Raw genomic sequence first — 18,622 nt, forward strand, 5'->3', positions numbered from 1 at the left:
GAAGACCTTTGCTAGTCACATTTTCTGTATATCCTTAATACTAAAATTTTATTATTAAAAATTGATGGTCATTATGCTGTTAAACGTTATGTAATATTGCATCAAAATTTGGAAAAAAAATATTTTGGGCACTGCTCCCATGATGGCCATTTAAGAAAAATCATGTCACTTACTGTTCTCAAACTTACAGGAAAGAAACATGGGACTAAAATACAGCTTCAGTAGGCAATGCAGTCTGTTTGGTAATTCTTTCTGCTAGTTAAACAGTTTTTTTTTGTGAAAATTTAATTTTTCACATATTGGCATTTTCAAGGTGTGACTTTGAAGTTCCATGGGCTTGAAGACCCATGCTAGTCACATTTTCTGAAAATCCATGATACGTATATTTTATTATTAAAAATTGACGGTCATTATGCTGTTAACCATTATGTAATATTGCATCAGAATAGAAGAAAACACAATTTTGGGTGCTGCTGCCATGATGACCATTATGGGAAAACCATGTTACTGATGATTGCCAAACGTTCAAAAAAGAAACACAGGACTAAAATGCAGCCTGAGTTGGAAAAGCAGTCTAATTGGCTTCTTTTTCTGGAAGTTATACATTTTCAAAGTGTGAACTTGAACTGCCATGGGCCTGAAGCCTTATGCTTGTTACACATTTTACTTACATTGGTATTACCTGTTGAGCATAATTAAAATTTGATGTTGAATTTGCAGTTTAACATAATGTACTTTTGCATCAGAATTGACAGTAGCCTATTTTGTGCATAGTTATTTCCTGCTTTTTGTCTGTACACTTGACAGCTTTGCTGCCTTGTTTAATGTTACATGTACCATGGTTACTTGCCTTTATTAGAATATTTCTCTTTATAATATCATTGGGAAATTTTCATTTCTCTGATTAAATGATGCCAATGCATGCACTATTACATGTTTTGCTTGATGGATAATTTCTATATTTCAGGTAATTAAAAGCCATCTTTACAAAAATATGTCATCCAGTGAACTTGCTTTGTTTTATCTGCCTTTCTGCATGAAGGTATGCTTCTGTTGTTAATTAGAAATAACTCAACATTTTGAAATGCTTTCTGCTGTTTAGGCATCCATTTATTATATTATGATTATTGTTATAAAAATACACTGCTAGAGAGAGATCAATAAAGTAAATTGAATTTTAATTTAAAAGAAATTCATTTAAGATTTTAGGGACATTGAGTTTATCTTTTCTTCTGTTAGAGTCATCTTGGTGATGGCTTGTTCACAAAAAATGAGGAAGAGTTGTTATTGTCTCATTTGATGAATCGTCTCAATCATCCGTCTCTCAGTGCTGGCCAGAAACTGCTGTTGTATGACTGGGTGATGCATTTCCCTGACCATAAGGTAATGGGAAATGTTCTGTGAAGTGTAGTTGTTGAAGCAGATAGCACATATTAATATCTTTACCTAGACCCACTCTACCTGGCATAAGGCCATCTTTTTGAGAATAGATTTCAGAAACTGCAGTTAACATATGTATGGTAACAAATTGGGTAAGAAATTGAGTTTTTAAATGTCTTATAATATATATAAGAATTGTTGAATAGGCTGTTGATTGAATGCACTGATACTTTGCCTAAGACATCAGTGTACCCACCTCCCTTCCGATTATTTGTATGAGGAGAATGAAACAGTATTACCAAGTGTACAATCTTCTTATATCAGGGTGTGGTGAGCCAGGATCCCAGTGTGCCTTACCTTCTACAACCATCCCAGTATCATCCATTATTTCCCAGGGTATTTGATGGCACGGATACACAACTCAAGAAAATCAGTATTCTAAACCTCTGTTACTCACCATCAGACCAGCCAGGTAGTTCATACTGTGATGTTTTTTATTAAAATTTGTATCTGTATCAAGATGATGGGTTGCACTATATTTACATCAACCAAAAGTGTGTTTTTTTTTTTTTTTTTTTTTTTTTTTTTTTTTTTTTTTTTTTTTAGCTTTAAGGCCAATTATATGATGAGATCCTTATAATATACAGTATCCAATGCTAATAAATACGCACATTCCTTATGGTTAAGCTATTAGATCCCCTTTGAATGTTGCTTTGGAGTGTGCAGCTTACACTAGTTAAAATGTTTATCTAAAAATATTTCAACTGTAATATTTCAGACTCCTCTTCTGCTGTCCTAATGAGTGCAGTGAAGTGCCTACACAAACTTGTACAGTATGGAGTGACTGGCAGAGCAGCTGTTGCACTTTTCAGGGCTTTGTTCTTCTTTTACAAGAGGCACCATAAGTCTTGCTTGGTGGCTGACATACAAAAGTAAGTAATTATCATTTTTGATTTCATTACATTAATTTTTTCTCATTTTATTTATTTATTTATTATTTTTCATCTTGGAAAATATGTAATTTTTGAGTTGTCATTTTGAATTGTTGGTTTGAATTGTAAATGTATATTCTATGCATATTTTTATTTTCATTTTGAATTAATACTCCATATTAATGATAACATTTCTAGTGGCAAACCATTATATATGAATCCTCATTGTTCTGTGTTTTATTTTAATTACTGCATTAAAGGTTCCTGACTGGCATAGTGACAGCTCATCCCAAGTTTGCTCCTCACTTGATAGACTTCCTAGCTTGTTGCAGGGAAACACACCCAGAAAGGTATCTTTAGTTTTTTTCGTAATGCACATGACATAAACTATGTTCTTAATGCATTAATGTCTATATTTCCTGTCATTAAAAATATGTATTACTGAAACTAGGACAAAAAAGCCTGAATGCTTTTCTGTCATAAAAATGCATCTCAATGTTGTTTCATTATTAACTTGTCTAAATGTTTAACGCCAAAATTTGGTTTTTGCTCCTCAGTTCTCTTCCACTGGCTGTGTTATCCGCTCTCTCCAATCACATCGTATCTCTGCCGGAGACGCAGGTGATGGAAAATCTACTTTACAACCTCCAGGTTCTAGAGAGGGCAGCTCAGGAACCAGGCATAGCTCCCAAGGTGGGTACATGGTAGTAGTATAAGAATGAGGAGGACAAGGTTTTCAAACATTTTTTTCTATATTTTTTATTAAAGTATTGGTTCATGATCTTTTCTACTGGAACTGACAAATGGTGACATATATATATATATATATATATATATATATATATATATATATATATATATATATATATATATATATATTTTTTTTTTTTTTTTTTTTTTTTCATATAAATTAGAAATTTTTTTTTTTTTGTTGGCATTTTTCCAATTCTCGTGGTACCCAAACCCCTGGTCATACACGTAAGCCCACCAAGCAGTTTTTCCTACTTTTTTTTCCTTAAAACCCAAATATCATCTGCAGTAGGCTGGTTTTGTTGTCATAATTTTTGTCTCTTCTTTTAATTTCTAAATCAGCCCATTGTTGAGTTTTGCATATCCCTGTTGAAGACTACTACTCTATGTGTGGAAGGCAACTGGAGGAAAGGCAATGGGCTGCTTGCTGTGTGTAGAAGCATACTGCAGTATCACAATACAATCCCTGTACATGTGGGTGAGTTGTGGGTGTAGGAAAGTATGATAGTGTATTATATTATGGTGACATGTGGGTTACGTAACCATCAGCAGCAGGAAAGATGGAACTTGTGACCACTACATGCAGTGGTTAATGTACTTAATAGCCAAGAGCATTTAAGGGCAAATTTTTTTGTTGCTGTGTTTATCATTTACTTCTTGATCTTTGGGTCCAGTTTTACAATATTTTATTTGTCTTTAATATATTTGCTTGACATGATTTGATTTTCTGATAAGTTTTATTAACAGAACATATCTAGATGATAGACAACATCTCAAGGATTTGTATGTAATCCCCAAAATTATGTTACCTATTTTCAGAATTTGGAGATCTTCTATATCTAATTTTTACCTTCTTTGAGGAGGTAGACATCAGAGACAGGGCCAGGTTCTACTATGCAGTCTTGACAAATCTTTCCAGTGACAAGGTAAGCAGATATTTCATATATGAACTCGTACATCTGCTGCTGCTAAACTTAAACTTTCACATGTCCCTTATGAAACTGCCCCATGGGTCTTGTAAGATGTTGTATAGGAATTTGGTCAAAATTCCTATAGGATCTTATGGGACATACATATATGCCCTAGATAGAATCTAGATATGATCGAATTCCTATAGAGTCCAATCATATAGGAAACTTTTGGAAGGGGCGGCACTCTTACCCTCTTCATGATATTTATACAAAATTCTCATCTATATCTCTTACGTAATCTGAAATCATCCCATAGACAGATACAAAGAATGCATATTTTGTGAAATATGTGAAAATTTCGATTAATACTGATTTCTAAGAGGCACACAGAGTTTAGTAATTTCCCTGCATTGGTATTGCATGCACTGAAACACTGATAATCAATTGTCTTTTACATTACAATGAGTTAGAAAAAAGACCTGTTTTCACAAATTTCAATGTTCTTAGAAAATACATTAGTAACCCAGAATATTTGCATTCAGAGGATAAAGGGTCCAGATTTTGATGAAAATTTCTTTTATGTGTTCATAAGCAATCTAGGAAAAGTTACTGTTTGTAGTAGACCAATTAAAAAAAAGAAGACTTATGGCATTGACAGGTCTACAGTACATGTACAGTATGTAGCTCATAAGCCAAATGTCTGGCATCCAAACTTGCGCATTTATATGTTTCAGTATAGCAAACTTGTATCCTTTTGCTGACTGTATACAATGTTTTCTTTTATAGACATCTGGAATATTACTAAACCCTGTTACCAACAGCAACACAGCCTCTCAAACTTTGACCAGCCTGATGACAGGTAAGGCAGGATTTAAGAACATTAGAACAGTGATTAGAGATGCCAATTATATCAGACTCAACAAATATTGGCTTATCTGCAAAAAAAAAAAAGCACAAAAAAATCACAGAGTGATTCATACTTTATATGACTGCTTAACTGCTCATTATACATTTGAGCTGTATAGATTTTAGATTTGATTATATTATTATCTACAAAAACTACATTTCAAGAGTGTAGTTCTTTGTTTATAACTTGATAAGGCACCTGTTTGAAGAGCTTGTCAGAACCGAATAGCATTATATATTGCCCTTTATTTCAAAATTGATACTGAGCCATCTAGTCCAGTAGAACTGTTAATGAGGTACAAAGTGTGTCATAATACAGAGCATGGCATCATATATGGTCATTTTATATTTTCTTTAAAGGCATGTTAATACAAGCGCCACCTTGTTTGCTAATGAATAGACTATAAGGTAATCATTCAATCTTTTCATTGGTGGGCATATTGTGAATACAGTATTTTTAAGACATAATTTCATAAAATTAAAACATTCCCATGCAACAAAACAAAATTGCAACAAAATTAAAAAGCAGGCTACCATATATTTCAATTCTATGCTGTAAAAGAACCACAAATGCTACATAGAAATATAATTTTTGTGATCACAAAACTGAAAGTTTGATCACTTTTGCCCATTGAAAAGATCAAGTTACTGTGGTATTTCATTTCACAGTGTTATTCATGTCAGAAGAAATACTGAGTACTTTATCATAAGAGTATATTTCAGCAACTGCAAAAATACTGAAATGCATATTCATCATCAAACTGATTTTGCTTTTACATCTTGTTATCTGACAATCAGAGTTGATAATTATTACCCAAATTCCTTGTTTTATGCAAAGTTTAAAAATGCAATGCATGAAACCATTTACTTGCAAATGTCTAAAATGAAGACAAAAATAGGTGTTTAATAAACACACAGTTTAATTAGACTGATCTGCAGTTTGGAATGAGATAGAGATATTGTTAAATAGCCCTTGGGTGCCTTTACAAATAATACTTAAAATTTGTGCATTTAGGACCTCAGGCTTCTTTGTTGCCAAAATCCCATTTGCAGTCATTTTATCTAAAGAAATGCACTTTCATGTACATGGATTTGTGGCTGAATAACGCACACTGTACAGTAATGGAAAAATAGACAGTTTACATTAGAAGACAATGCACAGTGTACAAGGTGCTACTTCACGATTGGATCGGAAATTAAATTAAGCAAACATGAAAACAGCATTTTGAGTTTTACAGCTTATAAGCATTTCATATTAACTGACATGAAAATCTTTTTCTGAAGTCTGGAAATATTGCATGCATGTGTAGCACATAATTGGTTTAGGACAGTATTATATACAGTGTGAATTGGAAAAAAGCAACTATGGCAATGAGGCCTATAAGTAGGAAGGGGGGGGGGGGCAAAAGAACCGACCTTTTTAATGGAAAAAGTCCACTCTGAATCAAAGGATGTGATTAAGGAGCTATACCATTCTGTAAGTTGGGTCAACTAAGAGGGTGAAAAGGTTATAGAAAAAGAAGCCCTCCACGAAATTGCTACAAGCCTGGTATTAGTTTGTGTTAGACCATGCACTGATACAGACTGTTGGGCAGGTCAAGTCAGTCTTTAAGTCCTGATGCCACCCTTGTCTTGCATGGTTTTCCCTCAATTTTTTTCTGCTCTGCCTTATTGTTGTCGAAGAACAGGTTGATGTTGACTATATTGATTTGTTCCTTCACTTGGTATTCGCACCTTTGAGCCTTCTTTTCTATAACAATATAAAAAATTAGATACAATATAAACTGCTGCCAATTGCTGGAAGTCATTAAGTAACAGATACATTTGAGTTACTGGACTGAGAAGATATATCAATTGACATTTTTCTTCAACATATGTTTTTCTTAAAAGCACTTGGTATTTCAGGTCTTACTGCTACCTAGAACAGTTAAAGACAAAAAGCAAGCAAAAAGAAAAGACTAACAAATAAAAGAATAATACTGCATTAATTGTACCACCAGCGTTAGCGCTGGCGGTACACATGGTTTCGGTCCCGTCCGGATCGTTCCGCCGGCTCCGCCGGCTCCGCCGGCTCCGTTGGCTCCGCCGGACGGCTACCGTTACCGCTTCTCCTCCTAGACGGTAAGGGCCCCCGTACCCATCTCATGGATTTAGGTCACCTATAATCTCAACTCGTTCCACGTAAAATTTGGGCTTTGTCGGTATTGGGGTTTGGGTGTGGCACTCATTGCAATGCACCCTTGTCTAAAAATGGCAAAATTAAATGCTAATTATCTACCCTACGGAAGGAGTTATGGGAAAAATTTCTATGGACGGCTTTCCAAAAGTCATATGTGTAGATTTCAAATATACCCTTGGATTTGACCTTTGACCTTTACTTCAAGGTCAAATGGGCCAAAATTTTCAAAAAAATGAAATTTTTTACGAAAAAAAAATTATTTGCCCTGTTATTCAGACACCACACAGACTTAACCAATAATATTATTGGAAGGTGTTACCCTTCAGGTCATCTTTCATCTCCATGAATTTGGGGTCAATCGGTGCATTTTCACGGGAGTAGCGGCCATAAGATACCGAAACTGAAAACTGTCTCTAATTCGGGAACCGTTAATGCTAGAGACCCATTCTTTTTTGCATTTTGTAGAGCATGTAAAGCCCAACACTGGAGGTGGTCTCGGTTTTTTTGTATTCCATACGGTTTTCGAGTTACGCTGTATCAAAAAGTACATATTGGTGGTAAAAGCAAAATGTGCAGTACGGTAATGGATAATAAATTTTGAACTCTGGAAAAATAAAACATAAGGCTTGGCAAAGCAGACAACTTGTGTTCAAAAATGACATTATTTCATCAAATTTGAACTTCTGAAACTTCAGAGCACCTCCTATTTCAAGAATTTTGACCAAAATGACATTTTCTTTATTTGAATTAATTTTTTCTGTACGAAATTTAAGGCACATTATGGTAACTCCAAAATTATAACATTTAGTCCCTTTTATCTCCAAAACTGGCAGAGATAGGTCCATAGTTACTATTGAAGTTGAATAGGAAGTCATATACTGGCAATCTTACTATGACCTTGAAAGTGACCTTTGACCTACTTTTCACCATGAACTGAACTTTGCAAATTTTTCTTCCCTTTTATCTCCAAAACTGGCAGAGATAGGTCCATAGTTACTATTGAAGTTGAATAGGAAGTCATATACTGGCAATCTTACTATGACCTTGAAAGTGACCTTTGACCTACTTTTCACCATGAACTGAACTTTGCAAATTTTTCTTCCCTTTTATCTCCAAAACTGGCAGAGATAGGTCCATAGTTACTATTGAAGTTGAATAGGAAGTCATATACTGGCAATCTTACTATGACCTTGAAAGTGACCTTTGACCTACTTTTCACCATGAACTGAACTTTGCAAATTTTTCTTCCCTTTTATCTCCAAAACTGGCAGAGATAGGTCCATAGTTACTATTGAACTTGAATAGGAAGTCATATACTGGCAATCTAAATGTGACCTTAAAATTGACCTTTGACCTACTTTTCACCATAAACTGAACTTTGCAAAATTTGCTTCCCTTTTATCTCCAAAACTGGCAGAGATAGGTCCATAGCTACTATTGAACTTGAATAGGAAGTCATATACTGGCAATCTAAATGTGACCTTAAAATTGACCTTTGACCTACTTTACACCATGAACTGAATTTTGCAAATTTTGCTTTCCTTTTATCTCCAAAACTGGCTGAGATAGGTCCGTAGTTACTATTGAACTTGAATAGGAAGTCATATACTGGCAATCTAAATAGGACCTTAAAATTGACCTTTGACCTACTTTACACCATGAACTGAATTTTGCAAATTTTGCTTCCCTTTTATCTCCAAAACTGGCTGAGATAGGTCCGTAGTTACTATTGAACTTGAATAGGAAGTCATATACTGGCAATCTAAATGTGACCTCAAAATTGACCTTTGACCTACTTTTCACCATAAACTGAACTTTGCAAATTTTGCTTCCCTTTTATCTCCAAAACTGGCAGAGATAGGTCCATAGTTACTATTGAACTTGAATAGGAAGTCATATACTGGCAATCTAAATGTGACCTTGAAATTGACCTTTGACCTACTTTTCACCATGAACTGAATTTTGCAAATTTTGCTTCCCTTTTATCTCCAAAACTGGCTGAGATAGGTCCATAGTTACTATTGAACTTGAATAGGAAGTCATATACTGGCAATCTAAATGTGACCTTGAAATTGACCTCTGACCTACTTTTCACCATGAACTGAACTTTGCAAATTTTGCTTTCCTTTTATCTCCAAAACTGGCAGAAATAGGTCCATAGTTACTATTGAACTTGAAAAGGAAGTCATATACTGGCATTATAAATGTGACCTTAAAATTGACCTTTGACCTACTTTACACCATAAACTGAATTTTGCAAATTTTGCTTTCCTTTTATCTCCAAAACTGGCTGAGATAGGTCCGTAGTTACTATTGAACTTGAATAGGAAGTCATATACTGGCATTATAAATGTGACATTAAAATTGACCTTTGTCCTACTTTTCACCATAAACTGAACTTTGCAAATTTTGCTTCCCTTTTATCTCCAAAACTGGCAGAGATAGGTCCTTAGTTACTATTGAACTTGAATAGAAAGTCATATACTGGCAATCTAAATGTGACCTTGAAATTGACCTTTGACCTACTTTTTATCATGAACTGAACTCTGCTAATTTCTTTCTCTTTTAACTTCAAACTTGACAGAGATAGGTCCATAGTTACTCTTGAACTTGAATAGGAAGTCATATACTGGCAATTTACTGTGACCTTGAAATTGACCCTTGACCTACCTTACGAAGAACTTAAATTTGATTGTACCATATATATTTTTTGCAATAGTTTAAAAATTCTTGTTGATTGCATTTTTACAGCTTGTCAAGCACAAAACTGGTGGCTGTGTCCCTTATTTTGTGTATGTGGGGGTCTATACGAATGCGCTTGCTCCAGCTGGTGGTACAATATTCGGAGGCGGTATCGCCTCTCTGATCCTCTAGTTTCTTTTATGTTTAGTTTTCTATCTGCTCCAATAATAGGAACTATTTCTTCTCAAAATGGGTTTTAGATTAAAGAAACAATTATTTTACATTTTGTGTATGTCTCTTTATGAGAACATTTTAAGATGATGTCGCCCACATCCTATTCTTTCATTAATTTGATTACACTCTGATCTCTAACACAAAGATGAATCCTGAAGGCTAGACTTAAAATCAATCCATTTCAGATTCAGGCCATCAGATCAAATAAATGAGATCATTAGCTTGGAAATTAGGACTGTTAGTTTGCACTGTAGAGATAGAAGATAAGCTTGTATCTGTAAAGAAAAATCATCAAAAATAGAGGTATTAGTGTAAATGGTGTAGCAGGCTAGGGTATGGTTGCCCCTTACCTTGGCAGTTCTTCCTCCCCAAATTTCAGGTTCCGTGCTGAGACGGAGCCCAGGCTGTGTTTTGACAGGGCCTTGGTGAGCAAATCTGCAGAGAGCTGGCATGGCTGAACCTCCTGGGGTTTTCTGGATACTGTGTCAGGGGTGGGAGGGGGGACAGGGGGTCTGACGGGAGAGTGGGGCTCAGGAACTGCCAGGGAGCATTCAACCTGGGGCCACAGGGTCTCTACAGGGGCAGGTTTACGCAAAGATTTTTTGGCAGGGCACTCTTTTATAGGACTCAGTGGGACACTGCAATTTACAAAACCAACTTTTGATTTTTATTGTTTTGAATATAAAGGTATAAAAATATGGGTATCCTTTAAAGATGTGCGTTGTTTAAAACTATAAATTTTTCTGCCATTTTCATCAAACCAAAGATTAAGCATACAAACTAATAATTTCCAGTTATTAAAAAACTGAATATGACTGATCGAACTAAAGATAAAAATGCATGTTAAAAAAAATTAATTGAAAAATAATATAAATGCATTTTTTGTGGCCAAATTTAGTTTGAGCATGTAAACTATTCATTTAGAAAAATTAAAGAAATTGGGTTAATAAAATCAAGAACAGAAATGTATGTAAAGAAAAGTAAGATAGATACAGTGCTTGCAACAGTCAACTTGATGACAAAAAGAATTACCTGTCCACTTGTTTGTCATCACACTTGAGCAGAGCAAAGTTTAACTCCTCTGGCTGGAACTGAAACTCGGTAAGGGGCTGGTTTCCTGGTTGGTTGAGAAATGGTGTGCTTGGTGTTGGGGGTGGGGCACAAGGCGTGTTCTTCTGAGAGCCCTGACAAGATAGTCTGGGTGATGAAGGGGATGCCTGACTGCAGGTTCTCTCCCTGTCTGACCCCAGTGCTGCACTTCCACTGGACACCTGGTCACATTTTGGCAATAGTTTTTGCTCATCTTGTACACATTTCGAAGGTTTGTGCTCCACATGAAGTGACACTGTTTTACCTTCTGAAGTATTCCTTTTGCTCCCAGAATGGAGAGTTATTTCGTTAGTTGGTTGCTGCAGTAGCTTCTCCATTCCTCATGTACTTGTGACATTGATTAGATTGCCGGAGATTCTCTAGGCTTTGAAAAAAAAAGCTGTGGGATTTAAATGCTAAACCTTTCTCATCACCAGTAATCTTTCCAGTGTCCTATATTTACTGACCTTTGTATATTTCCTAAGAACAATGGACTTTCAATAGACAACTCCCTCCCTAATTTGCAAGAACATAGCTCACTAAGGTGTAGCAGTTAGTAGGCTAAAATCACATGCCCAGTTGACTTCACTGCCTGAGGATCAGTACCATGGACAGTCTCTGTACAATAGAGGTGTGCATCCCTCAGATGGACAATATTGATTTGAGCAGTTATCAATGTTGATAAATTTGCCAGATGTTTCTGATCATTAGACTTGATACATGGCAGAACTGAGTGTGTGAGACTGAGGAGAGTGGTTCGGGGAGGTTGTTATATGAACAACAGCAACCACTCCATAAAGGCTTAAAGCCACTAATGTGCCACAACCTTTTATTGAACACAGTACTGCAATAGACCACAAAAGTCTTTTAAGTCATCATCAGGGGACTGACTAACTATCACCTTTAGTATTATAGCTTACTAAAAATCCTCTGTGTACAGAGCATGAGGTTGCCATTAGAGATGGGCTAAAAAGGGAAGAAAAGTATATAATCCACATGCAGTTTTCTGAATCTGTAGGACAGCTTATGGGAAGCCTCGTAGGTTAAAAATATCTTCCTTATAAGAGATGATGACCATGTTGAAACCCTTCAAAGGCCCTCACAGATATGGAAAATATCTATGGAAATCAATAGCAACCTTTTTCCAACTAATTTTCAGTACCATGAATTTTCCTTATTATGGTTGTCATTCATGCCCCCTAAACAATGATATGTTTTATAAACCTACCTTTCTCATTATGAAAGATGTATTAAATATACTTTCTTTATTCTGAACTAGTCTGCATAGTGCATGGCACTAGTTAATATATATCTACAATGCAACATTTTTTGAGGAGTAGTGAATATTGACAGTAAGATACCTGTACCTCCCCCCTTTCCCACATATTAGGCAAGTGTGTGTGTGTGTTATTCACCTCAATACTGCACTCAGTACTATTCACTCTCACAGCAGCAGCTGTCATATATTCAGCAAAGGTATCTATCTAAATCACATTTGCTAAGTGAAAAAATGAGTTACCCAAGTGACAAAAGAATTTTGTTGTTGTTGTTACTGTTTTGTTTTCACTTATACTTTTGAAGTAAATTGCTTTGTCTGCCTGAAATATTTCTTATGATCTATTTACAAAAATTTACAAAAAAATTGACATTTAAATATGGATAAAATCTGAATATCACTATGAAAATAATCACATGTATGTACCGGTATGTATACAGCATGTTTTTCCATTTACCCAGTGGTATGGTTATGAAAGGAGAATAATGACAATTTTCGTGAATTTTCATGGATTGAGCTTCCAATTTCCTGTGGATGACTCTTATACTAATGGCTGTTATTAGTACCACCAGCGTGTACGCTGGCGGTACTCATGGTTTTAGTCCCGACCCGTCTCGTCCAGCTCCGCCGGCTCCGCCGGCTCCGTTGGCTCCGCCAGCTCCGCCGGCTCCGCGTACTGGCGCCGGATACAAGTCACCGTTACCGCTTCTCCTCCTAGACCACAAGGACCCCTGTCCCCATCTCTTGGATTTAGGTCACATATAACCTCAACTTGAACCCCCAGGTTTTTTTGTCTCAGTCGGTGCATTGACCTGGGCGTGACGCTCGTTGCAATGCACCCTTGTCAAAATTTTTGAAAATTCAATGCCAATTATCTACCCTACGGAAGGAATTATGGGAAAAATTTCTACAGACGGCTTTCCAAAAGTCATATGTGTAGATTTCAAATATGCCCTTGGATTTGACCTTTGACCTTTATTTCAAGGTCAAACGGGCCAAAATTTTCAAAAAAATGAAATTTTTTACGAAAAAAAATATTATTTGCACTGTTATTCAGACACTACACAGACTTAACCAATAATTATATTGGAAAGTGTTACCCTTTGGGTCATCTTTCATCTCCATGAATTTGGGGTCAATCGGTGCATTTTCTCGGGAGTAGCGGCCATAAGATACCGAAACTGAAAACTGTCTCTAATTCGGGAACCGTTAATGCTAGCGACCCGTTCTTTTTTGCATTTTATAGAGCATGTAAAGCCCAACACTGAGAGTGGTCTCCGTTTTTTTTGTATTTCAAAGGGTTTTCGTGTTATGCTGTATTAAAAAGTACTTTGTGGTGGCACATTATTGTAACTCGGAATTGTAACATTTAGTCCCTTATATCTCCAAAACTGTCAGAGGTGGTCAATAGTTATTATTTAAGTTGAATAGGAAGTCATTTACTTGGAATCTAGATGTGACCTTGAAATTGACCTTTGACCTACTTTTCACCATGAACTGAACTTTGCAAATTTTTGTTCCGTTTAATCTCCAAAACTGGCAGAGATAGGTCCATAGTTACAATTGAACTTGAATAGGAAGTCATTAGAGGCAATTTACTCTGACCTTGATGTTGACCTTTGACCTACTTTTTATCTTGAACTGAACTTTGCAAATTTTTGTTCCCTTTTATCTCCAAAACTGGCAAAGATTCGCCCATAGTTACTATTGAATTAGATTAGAAAGTCATTAGAGACATTTTATTGTGACCTTAAAATTGACCTTTGACCTACTTTTCACCAAGTACTGAACTTTGCAAATTTTCATTCCCTTTTATCTCCAAAACTGGCAGAGATAGGTCCATAGTTACTATTGAACTTGAATAGGAAGTCATATACTGGCAATCTAAGTGTGACCTTGAAATTGACCTTTGACCTACTTTTCATCATGAATTGAACTTTGCAGATTTTCTTTCCCTTTTATCTCCAAAACTGGCTGTGATAGATCCATAGTTACTATTGAACTTAAGGCCGGTGATAGTAAAAGGACCAAAGTCATAGAAACAAAGCCCTGGGCTTATAAGTTTTTATAAAAAATTAAAACAAACTTCCCAAAAGGCCAATTAAAGACGGGGATTAAGTACAGTGTCCAACGGATGACGCTCTGGCGCCAATTTGAGGGGAAAAATGCCGTTTTCGGTATTGGGATTTTCTCTATAACCAAGACAGCTATTCAAGTGATTCAAAAGGCCTCATAAAGCTGGGTGAAAGCACTTCAGCGCGGTACCAGGGAATTGTCTTAAACTATTTACTTTTGATTTTATCATCTTTTACGTTAAATTACCCCATATTTCAATGGCTTATTCACTTCAAAAGGCGATATCTTTCAAACAAACAATTTTCTCTTAAACCCCTGATATCATGCTGTAGTCCACATTCCTAACAACAATAGGTGCAACTTTTGTAACGATCGGTTGCTCAGATAGTGAGATATACTTGGGAGCGATTCACTTATCTCGTCAATATAGAAAGCTGTTAAAACAGCCAAAAACGTTCACAGGTTGGTTAACAGGGCTTATTAGTCAAATGCTTAGCTGACAAATTTACCTGTTATCGGTTATACGATCAGCTGGAACCATTGCTTATTGTCATCTAAAAATATTTTGTTTGGGTGCTTTGAAGGGGCAGAAAATCGTGCTTTTGTTACATTTTCCGACCACTTGTTAGGCATGTAAGCGTGCCGCCATTTTGATTGACAGCTCTGGAGAGGGCCCTAGCCTTGTGATGCCCAGTAGGGTGTCAAGGATATGTAGAAGGAAGCGCTAACAAAGGCGATTACGTTTAACCGCAATTAAGAGGTGTGAAGTTGCATTTGAACGTTTCAATGGCTCTTCCTCGGCAATCGAGTAATTTTACCTGAGAGATTCCTTCTTTGTTATCGGCAAAGTGATCAGATAAAACTGTGTCGAGAGCAAGTGTCCGTCACTTGTGTTGATACGAGTTTTTTGACGGGTAACGCTGCAGGATTATTTTGCACGGCACTTGGTAGTCGTCAGATCAACGGAAAAATCCAGTGATTACTTCAGAGCGGTCCTCGCTCAAAATGCCAGCTAAGATAAAGGGGAGACGCTCAGCTGCACAAGATTCAGCGGTAAAAGTGGCTGAGAGAAGGCTTTTGAATAAATATTTTATTTTTACACACATGACACTTAGACCCTATTTGCTTTTTACCTGCTAGCCTTGACTATTCTCGGGGTCTTTTTGTGATTTTCATTTTTGGACACTTGAACTCTTTCTTCCCGCTTGATCAGTGATTTTGAAATTGTTTTTCTCCAAATATCGCAAAATGCAAAGCCGCTAACATGCGTTTTTATTTTTATTGTTTTAATCATGCTGTCAACCTTTGCTTGGATTTCTCTTGTTTGGCCATTCAAATCACAATTTTTCGCGTGTCTCTCAAGCTCCATGATATCATATCTTGGAGAATAAAATTTTATTTTGTCAACATTAGATTTACCTTTTGCAAACGGCGACCAACAATCATTTCCGGTTTCGTAACGTGTCGCAGATACGCTCGACGATATATATCGCAAAAATTAAAGGCTAGGCTAAAAGTATCCTTTTTTAGCTTTTTTATTTATGTTTTTATCGATTTTTCTTTCATTTGTCAATTAATTTAGACGTTTCGATTAACTCTTTCACCCATTTATTAGGTATACAGAAATCAGTCATCCGACTGAACAAATAGGGCCGGTTTTCCCCAACCGCCACGCATAGGCCTTACTCTCAAAATTTTCTTTCTTTCCTCTGGAAAGGGACTTTTAACACGAACTTTTCTCTTCCCCATAGTGTACTAGCTAGACTTCTTCGCTGCTAAGCTGATGTAAGACTTATGACCTATTACCGCACACGTAATCGGCTTATAACTCATTAACTGTGCTCCGACCCCCTCATGGCAACGGCCCTTAGTAACAGAGGCGTGGCTTAGTTGTCAGCCTGACTGGGGCGCGTGCCGGTTGATAAACTCATCAAAAGACGCATTTTGCGATGCAAATTCATAAAAATTATTACATCCAACGTTAGATACTTTTTTGATTAATATAAACACACAAAAAACTCAAAAACACTATTTTAAGCGTATTTAACCCTATCACCGACCTTAAATAGGAAGTCATATACTGGCAATTTACTGTGACCTTTAAATTGACCTTTGACCTTCCTTTTACTATGAACTGAACTTTGCAAATTTTCGTTCACCTTTATCTCCAAAACTGACAGAGATAGGTCCATACTTACTATTGAACTTGAATAGGAAGTAATACACTAGCAATCTGTGACCTTGAAATTGACCTTTGACCTACTTTTTATGATGAACTGCTTTTTGCATGTTTTCTGGCCTTTGAATCTGCAAAATTGGCAAAGAAATGCCCATGGTTGCTATTGAACTTGAATAGAAATTCATATACTATGATATTGAAATTGACCTTTGACCTACTTTTTCACCATGAACTGAGCTTTGCAAATTTTTTTTTGCCTCTCATATCTTTAAAACTAGCAGAGATGTGCCCATTGTTTCCCCAAGGTTTTCTCTTTTGTCAGCATATATGCACCATTGACAACACATTTCAAGGAAAACCAATAGGCCTTTTGTCTAGTTTCTTTCTCTTTTAACTCCAAACCTGGCAGAGATAGGTCCATAGTTACTATTGAAGTTGAATAGGAAGTCATATACTGGAAATTTAGTTTGACCTTGAAATTGACCTTTGACCTACCTTACAATGAACTTAACTTTGATTGTACCATTTTAAGTTATATATATTTTTTGCGTATTTTGAAAATTCTTGTTGATTGCATTTTTACAGCTTGTCAAGCATAAGACTAGTGGCTGTGTCCCTTATTTTGCGTATGTGGGGGTCTATACGAATGCGCTTGCTCCAGCTGGTGGTACAATATTCGGAGGCGGTATCGCCTCTCTGATCCTCTAGTTACTACATGAGATGGGTGTATTGCAAATAGGCAATAATTTTCATACATGTATTTATATGGCAAGTTTCTTTATCTCTCCATTCATTGATTAAGGAAGCCAAAATTGCCTCTCAATTTGCAGATACATGTATAGTAAGATAACTCTCTATAAATAATTTTTCATGTCAAATACTTCTGAAGAGATGTTGTAAACTAGGTTAAGAGTGTCACAGAAATCCAGTTGATATGATAAGATGCATAATCTAACATACATTGTATATATTTTTTCACTGTTTTGTTGTGTTTAGAGAAAGCACTTTCTACATTTCCTGTTAATAATGAATGCAGACTAATAATTTGTTGATAAAACTTTTGATTATATTGCCTTGCTTTTATGTGCATATTATATATTACACATGTACAGTGACACAAGTAGTTTGTGCATTATGCTCCCGTCATAACAATCTAATGTAATTTGGAATGTAATTTTACATGGTAAAAAATTTATGCAAAAGTAAATGAAAAACAGTATTTCATTAAACAAAGACATAAGGATATTTTTTATTTTTGAATATGAATTAATTTTGATTTGCTCTCAGTGCAATGGTTGAAGTTAGTTTTCTTGAGAATGAAATAGTAAAGTTTTCTTGATAATTTGTTAATGATTTATTTCATTTTGTTCAGGTATTTTTGTGTATTATTATTATTAGATTTGTCCAAGTACTATTTGAAACAAGCATTTTCAGCTATGTGTTCAGCAGAGTCCCTAAACTTAAACAGGCTGTGTGGCCATTATTGATTTGCTTTCCACAAATATCAGTGTTATGAGTGGAGATATAATGGGCTGCCTAGGTTTATCAATAATGAACCCACTACCATGGCCATAGTATAAGGTAACAGACAGCTACACTTAAAATGATGGCAGAGAAAACCCTCTCCAGAATGCATTAAGTTACCTTTATTTTTTCCTGAAAGATTCAACCAATTATTAAACCACTTGCATAGGCAGTTCTCTCATTAATAGCACAAACATGTTTCTTATTTTAGCAAGTCGTGTCTTGTGGATTAAATGGTGATCATTATCAAACACCTGTTTTAAAAAATGTATACCAAGAGTGAATGCTTATTTTTACCAGAAAAATAAATGCAGATTTTATAAGTTTAATGTAATAAATTTTACAGTTCATAATACTTTCCATTTATGCAATGATAACTCATTTTGGCCATTTTCCTAAGTCAGGATATAGTCAGAAAAGAAGGATAAAGCTTTTGTTATATGAAGTCAGGTGGCAATGAGGCAATTCTGTTAGTTGAGCTTTATACAAAGCTCTTAAGGTGGC

General features: G+C 35.8%; 2 protein-coding genes across 2 annotated transcripts in view; one reads left to right on the forward strand and one right to left on the reverse strand.

Moving 5' to 3' along the window:
• LOC106151956 (AP-5 complex subunit beta-1) overlaps nucleotides 1-18,622 on the forward strand; it is a 36,891-nt gene that overhangs the window by 4,876 nt on the left and 13,393 nt on the right. Inside the window, exons 9-17 of the mRNA XM_086998756.1 lie at nucleotides 968-1,042; nucleotides 1,240-1,383; nucleotides 1,705-1,852; nucleotides 2,159-2,312; nucleotides 2,573-2,662; nucleotides 2,870-3,005; nucleotides 3,405-3,540; nucleotides 3,882-3,988; nucleotides 4,760-4,832. Coding sequence (XP_086854882.1) covers nucleotides 968-1,042; nucleotides 1,240-1,383; nucleotides 1,705-1,852; nucleotides 2,159-2,312; nucleotides 2,573-2,662; nucleotides 2,870-3,005; nucleotides 3,405-3,540; nucleotides 3,882-3,988; nucleotides 4,760-4,832 — 1,063 coding nt within the window. The remainder of the gene's footprint in view (nucleotides 1-967; nucleotides 1,043-1,239; nucleotides 1,384-1,704; nucleotides 1,853-2,158; nucleotides 2,313-2,572; nucleotides 2,663-2,869; nucleotides 3,006-3,404; nucleotides 3,541-3,881; nucleotides 3,989-4,759; nucleotides 4,833-18,622) is intronic.
• Nucleotides 5,106-11,619, reverse strand: LOC106151957 (uncharacterized). Its single transcript, XM_013525408.2, has 3 exons — nucleotides 11,007-11,619; nucleotides 10,325-10,612; nucleotides 5,106-6,629 (listed from the first exon to the last, which is right to left on the reverse strand). The coding sequence occupies exons 1-3, from the start codon at nucleotides 11,399-11,401 to the stop codon at nucleotides 6,548-6,550; spliced, it is 765 nt and encodes a 254-aa protein (XP_013380862.2). The 5' UTR covers nucleotides 11,402-11,619; the 3' UTR covers nucleotides 5,106-6,547.

Source organism: Lingula anatina, chromosome 1, assembly GCF_051362555.1.
Source record: "Lingula anatina isolate TDL-2025a chromosome 1, LinAna3.0, whole genome shotgun sequence".
Classification (NCBI taxonomy): Eukaryota; Metazoa; Brachiopoda; class Lingulata; order Lingulida; family Lingulidae; genus Lingula; species Lingula anatina.